The 7,068-nt window shown below is 43.3% G+C and overlaps 1 protein-coding gene across 2 annotated transcripts in view; it reads right to left on the reverse strand.

Moving 5' to 3' along the window:
• The window catches only part of NINJ2 (ninjurin 2), a 128,594-nt gene that overhangs the window by 101,235 nt on the left and 20,291 nt on the right, over positions 1-7,068 (reverse strand). Inside the window, exon 1 of one of the 2 annotated variants that reach the window (XM_030887225.2) lies at positions 2,924-2,988. The exons of the other annotated variant lie outside the window; for it this stretch is intronic. Coding sequence (XP_030743085.2) covers positions 2,924-2,956 — 33 coding nt within the window. The 5' untranslated portion in view covers positions 2,957-2,988. Of the gene's footprint in view, positions 1-2,923; positions 2,989-7,068 lie in introns of those variants that run through there. 2 annotated transcript variants of the gene reach the window in all.

Genomic DNA, 7,068 nt, shown 5'->3' on the forward strand with positions numbered 1-7,068 from the left:
CTACCCACGGGCCTGTGATCTTCCTGCATTCAGCATCATTGCATGTGTTGAGTGAGTTTCCAGAAGAATTCATGGGTGAATATTGGGCTTAGGGGGTAATATTGAACTCATGGACTTGATCTGGACTGGGCTGGGATGTTTTCTTAATGTATAATTGCTCTTTGACATAAAGTTCTCTCTTTACACACATATGAGTATCTATGAATTTGTTTCTGTAGTCAACCAAGAATAACACAATTCCTTTAAGAAAATTAAGAGACAAGCCACAGACTGAGAGAAAAGACTGGAAAAACACATCTGATAAAGGACTTGTATACAAAGGATGCTGAAAACTCAACAGTAAGAAAGCAAACATCTCAATTAAATCATGGGCAAAAGATAAGATCAGGTATCTCCGATAAGATACACAGGTGGCAAATAAGAATGTGAACAATGTTCAACATCACAGGCCGATGGGGAACCAGAACTAAACCAATGAGACACCACTGCACACCCACTGGAATGGCTACAATCCCAAATATGGGCAACACCAAATGCTGACAAAGATGGAGCAACAGGAATGCTCATCCCTTGTTGGTGGGAATGCAAAAATGCTGCAGCAACTTTGGAAGACAGTTTGGCAGTTTCATACAAGCAGAACCATAGTTTTACAATATGTTCAATTATTTGTCCTCCTCTAGATTTATCTAGATGAGCTGAAAACCTGCATCCACATAAAAACCTGACTGTAAATGTTTATAGCAGTCAGCTTCATAATTGCCCCCAAATTGGAAGCAGCCAAGATGCCTTTCAATAGATGAATGGTATGTCTAAGTAATGTATTATTATTCCGCAGTTTGAAAAATGAGTCATCAAGCCACAAAAAGATAACAGAGGAACCTTAAATGCATATTGCTAAGTGAAAACTGGAAAGACATACATACTCTATGATTCCAACAAGATAACATTCTGGAAAAAGCAAAACTATGGAGACAGTGGTTGCCCAGGGTTTGAAGTGATGGAGGGAGAGATGAATAGTGGGACATGGGGGATTTTTAGGGCAATACGCTATTCTGAATGACACATGCAATGGTAGGCACAAGACGTTATATATTTGCCAAAACTTGTGGAACTGTGTGAAGAGGAAGCCCTAATGTAAACTCTCTAGACTTTAGTTAATAATGTGTCACAATGCCTACATCAGTTGTAACACATGTACCACACGGATGCAAGATGCAAATAATAGAGGAAATCATGGTGGGCAAGAGCGAGTATATGGGAGCACTCTGTACTTTCTACTAACATTTTATGCAAAGCTAAAACATCACTACAAATAAAGGCTATTGCTTTTTAGAGAGCAAGAGAACACACCGCAGGCTCCAGAGATTGAGCTGGGGTCCTGGCATCGTCACAGACTGGTTGAGTGACTTTATACCCGTTACTGGTCCTCTCCAGCTCGTGATTTTCTTAACCAATTCAACAAACATTTTTCAAGGGCTTTCTGTGTACAAGCACTGTTTTGAGCACGAGGGAGGGCTATGAATAAAACAGAGGAGGCTTTGCTCTAATGGAGTTTATGTTCTAGAGGGAGAGAGCAAATAAATAATAAATGAACAATGTAACTAATACACTGTGAGCAGTGCCATATAAAATAAGGAATATAGTCTGGGAAGAGATTTTAATACAAACTTGAGGCAGTAATAGTTAAGACCTAAATGAACTAGAAGGAACTGGCCTAACTGGGGTAAAAAAAAAAAAAGTGTGGGGAAGACTATTCCAGGCAGAAGCACCAGCAATCCTGAGGTGGAACCACATTTAGGGGCTGGGTGACAATTAAGGAAAGTGACACTGGCTACGCAATTGTACTCATTCTATGGTTTTGACAAAGCACTCTGTAAGTTTCCCCGGTGGGATCTCAGGCTGGTGCCTGGGTGGAGGGGCCCAGATGGAGCTCCCACCACCCTGCCTAATGCATATACAGACATACCACACACAAACATGCATGCACCACAGCATACCACACATACACAGTGCTATAACAAAAGCACCCCCTGTGTAATCTGAGGTATATACTAGATTGCTGCTGAAAATGTTTGAACAACAGGTTCTGTGGCCAAAAATCGTTGATCTCAAAAACCCTTTTCCATTCCTAAATTGTCTGATGCTATGAAAACTTATCACACAACAGCCTTGGTGATCATTTTTACAGAAGGGTTGATTTTACTCTGTTTAGAGGAGTGCGGATTCCAAAGACCCGATTCTCCTGTAGCCACAACATTCCCTTGCCTGGCCCACCAGTGGGGAACGGGAACCTCTGAGAGGAGTCTGATGCCTTCCAAGCAGTCCCAGGTAGGGAAGGGCACCCAAGGCAGGCTCTTCCTAGCAGACAGTATGACTTTATCTTCTCTGGACTGGCCAAATAAGACTCTGTCTCTCTCCTACAAAGGGGAGCTTTGTGAAGAGAACTGAGGGATGGCCACGGGTTTGGGTTGGTTTTCTTCTCAACCCAAACTACTGTCTTTTCTTGTTTGCAGGGAACAACCCATCAGTTCTCAAATAAGTATCTTTTGTCCTGGGGTTTGGGGAGAGGCACTGTGCAGAATGTGCAATCATTTTCTGGTAACATGGATCTAATTAGCTCTTTGACTGACATGAGGAAGCAGAGGCCAAGAGGGATTTAAACAATCTGTTTTCTCACATATTTCGAAACAAGCAAAGAAGCAAACAGGGAAATGGAGAGGCAGAGATAATGCCTGGGCAAGGGCAGGTAGGGAGCATTCAGAGAAAGGTGTATACATGAGAAGAGAAGTAGTGGGGGGGAGGGAGGAGGGGTGGAAGGCAGGGGGAGAGAGACTATCAAGTGACCAAAGCATTAATCCATTCTGCCTCCAGCTTCATCCCCACTCCCAATTCCCCCCTCTCCACTCTACCAGAGACAACTTACTTGGAAGTCAATGATTTCTCTTTCTGATTCCATTCTGCTGCACTCAAGCCCCTTCTCTCGCACCGGGTGCCGGTAACAGACTGCGTGGGCTACCCAAGGTTTTGCTGTCTGAGTCTCTGCTGCTTTCTTTGGGTGGGAGAGAGCACACAGCTGGCAGGACAGACCTGCTATTCATCCGTCTAATGTGGGATGCCCGTCTTGGCTGGGGAAAGTGTACACACACATACACGTGCAAGTAAGCTCAGAGCCATCTGAGCTTACCCAGCTTGCTTTAAGTGAATAGTTTTTACTGGAAAAGCAAACCTAATTATTTACCAAGTAAATTGAGGAGAAAAACAACCACCAGCCTAAGGATGCTGCCTGACTTCATCCTGGTGATGCTACGTAGGGTCAGCAAAATTGAGGTGGCCTCAAGCGAATTCCCAGGACTGAGATTTCAGGATTTCTGCTATTCTTCTTCTTGTTCCTTTGAAAGTTTAGGAGCAAGGAGAAGTGTAGTTTATGTTACAGGCCCCAAAGGATAAGTCTTGGAGTACAAAATGAGTGAGCAATATTAGAGAGGTTGGCTGACCTCGTCAATGTCTCCCTCGATTATCAGGGAGCAAGCAGAGCAGAGCTGGACACTCAAATACAGTTTTTGAAAGTTGTTGCATTTTCTGTATTTTAAAATTAAAGCTATCAGAGGTAAATCTTTTTTAGGAAAAAGTTGGGGTTTTGGTTTGTTTTGTTTTTCCCTCCTGTTTACCTTATGGCCTAAAATTCTTCTAGCTTGTTCCTGAAGCTACTTTTAGAGACAAGCTTGTTTTTGTGTGGGTGTGGGTGTGACTGTGAGTGTCCATGTGGGGAGAATGTTGATAGAAAAGTGTCCAGTTCAAAGTTTATAGTGTGGAGGGGGAGGAACAAAGTCACAAATTTGCTCCAGCATACTCAAATGCATGAAAACAACAAAAGGTAATTTCTTTATTCCTTTTTTAAGTCTTATTAGCATATAATTCACATATCACACAATTTTATAGTTCAATCATATTAAAAAAGAGTTGTATAACCATCACCACAATCAGTTTTAAAACATCTTTCTTCCTTCTTGTGCTCACTGTTATTCGCTCCCCATTTCCCCTGACCTTGCCTGCCATATCCCCCAGAAAGCATGCATCCAGTTACTGTCTATAGAGTTACCTATCCTGGATTTCATATACAGAAAAACATACAACAAACAAGCAAACAGAGAAACGAACAACAATGATAAAGTAAAACAGAAAAAAACCTCAATCAAAAAGTAAGTAAAACATACTAAAAAGTAGAACAAATTTAAAATGGGTCAAAAGGGAGATGAAATGATAAGAAGTTACATTTTATCCTGACTGCATCTGTAATAATAATCCACTTTCCAATGCACTCTGCTTGATATCAAGGCTATTCACATACCTGTGCTATGAACAGAGAGGATTCATTAGAGGATTAATTCATTTTTATTCCTATTAAGTAATCTAAAGTCTTCATAAGTCCCTATTCTGTAAGAGAGAACTGGACAATTGGGTGAAGGCCTGTAGTAGTTACATAATCTGGTGCTAGCTTGAGACTATTAAGTGAAGGGGTGGAGTTTAGCCTGTCAATCAGGTCGCTGCTTGATGACCTCATTTGGAGGCTCTATGGAGATAAATAGTTTGCTGGTGGTGGTACACATACACTCTCTGCTTCGTATTCCTGTTGACAAGCCACATGGAGCGCCACACCAATGGAGCCAGAGCCCTGGAACTGGAGGAACCACGTGGAGACCCACGCCAGTGCTGAGATGCTTCCACTGTCCCTGGATTCACAAGACTTTCCATCCACTGGCTTGTGATCTTTCTTCCTGCATTCAGCATCATTGCATGTGCTGCATGAGCCTGAAGAAGAATTTATAGGCTGGTAATGGACATATGGGGTAATATTGGATTTATGGACTTAACCCGGACTGGGCTGGGATGTTTTCTCAATATAAAATTATTCTTTTGGGAGATTTAATGCAACTTCATAAGAGAGTAGTAGCTACATGTTGGGCAGCTACTAAATCACCAGCTGATCCATGGGAGAAAGATGAGGCTTTCTACTCTCATAAAGAGTTATAGTTGGGGGGAACTTCCGGGAAGATGGTGACTGAGTAACACATCCGCAGAAATCAGCCCAGGAAAGTTATTAAGAGGGAAATTCAACACTGCTGGATCTCAGGAGGTGCATCATAAAGATAAGTAGGCACAGATCCACAAGGTTTTGAGGGGTTGGGGCCTTTTGGTTTACCACAGTAGAGGCTGACCAGGGTTTGACCTTAGCCCCGCCACTGTCTTGGTCGGAGCTGGGACCATTTGGAGCTGGCACAGGGGCTTTATCTCAACACAGCTGCTGTTTTCCGCTGCCTCGGGGCAGGAATTGAACCCATGCAGCCCCATGGGCAGGGATCAGGGATCAGCTATATTGTTACTTTGTTTCCCTCTCTTCTTTCTATCCCCCCACAGTCTCAGTGGGCTTAGGTTTTTGTTTTTGTTTTTTCTCTTCCCTGTTCTCTCACACACCACTGCTGACCTCCAAACCACCCCCCTTAGCCTAGGGCATTTATGCCTGCCCCCCACCCAGTTAGGTGAGCTCCACCCTGTGCAGTATAGCCCAAGGCTGGCGAAAGCCCAGCTGACCTCCACCAGGGAATACTCTGCCCACCTTTTTACCGGGGAATTCCTGCCTATGTGGCTGGGGGAGCTCCTATTTTTTCTCTGTTGTCCCACGTGACTGAGGGAACTTCTTCCTGCCTATCTTAGTGGCTCACACTGCCTAAGGCAGCTAGGACAACAATCACCAACATTCCAAGATGCTGCAGAAACTTCTGCCCAACCTCTGCAGTGATCTACCCGGTCAGGCAATTCCGCCCACAATTTGCGGTGTTCTACACCAAAGCAGGGAACCCACCAGACTTCTGGGGCACTCCCCTTGAGAGTGAAGCCACAGGAGGATAAAGTGGTAGGCTAATTCCATAGTGAAATTAGCTGTAGGCAGTTTGAAGAAACATTCCTACAAGTCTCCCACAGAGAGCCAGTGCTCTTTGACTCCCTGGAAAATGGCACCTGGCTCCTCTAACTCAACGCAACACAAACAGCAATCAGCCCCAACGACCTCAACGAAAAAACAGGAGAAACAAAAGGCAATGGCAGAAGATGTCCCGAACATAACGACATGCATAGAAGAAGCAGACATTGAGCTGCCAGAGAAAGAAATTTTCAGAATGCTGTTTGGAGTCATACAGGATATGAGGGAAACAATACAGAAAAAGGATGAAATGATAGAGGAGATAAAGTCCACACACAAAAGGGAAATACCAGAGCTTAGGGAGGAGATAACAAAAGCCAGTAGCAGACTCACGGACCTCGAGAATCGACTGCAGGAAGCACAGAACTGCTCCAGTGCCTTGGAGGATAGTCAAACAGACTTTAACAAATGAGAACAAAAATCTAATACAATCATCAGAGAAGCTGAAGGAAACCTAAGAGCTATATCTGATGCTTTAAAGAGGAACAACATCAGAATAAGTGGATTACAGAGGAAGACACAACAAAGAAGTCATCTGCAACAATAGTGAGAGAATTCTTGGAGGAAAACTCCCCAGCTTAATGAATGAAAACCAGGCAACTATTCAGGGGGCTGAAAGAACACCAGATAGACTGCATCCCAAGAAGAAGTCACCAAGGCACATAATAGTTAAACTATCCAACTTTGAGGAAAAGGAGAAAATCATGATAGCAGCTAGGGATAAACAAGCAGTCACTTATAAAGGTACCCAAATAAAAATATGCTCAGACCTATCAGCAGAAACTATGAAGAAGAGGAGAGAGTGGAGTAACATTCCCGAAATTGAAGGAAAACAATGTAAACCCAAGAATACTCTACCCAGCCAAATTATCGATCAAGATAGATGGAGAAGTAAGAGTCTTCCCAGGAAAGAAAAGTTCAAAGAATACATTAGAAGAAACCCAGCCCTACAAAAGATCCTTGCTGACCCAGTATAAGCAGAAGAACAACACTCACCAAGCATAAATAAGAGACATAGAACAACCTCACCCAGAGGGCAACAAAGAGAAAACAGACCCCAAGATAGCATTGGTTTAAGGAGGGAAAGAAGT

This window comes from Echinops telfairi, unplaced genomic scaffold, assembly GCF_000313985.2.
Source record: "Echinops telfairi isolate 266 unplaced genomic scaffold, ASM31398v2 ScPeMD7_6273;HRSCAF=7185, whole genome shotgun sequence".
Lineage (NCBI taxonomy): Eukaryota > Metazoa > Chordata > Mammalia > Afrosoricida > Tenrecidae > Echinops > Echinops telfairi.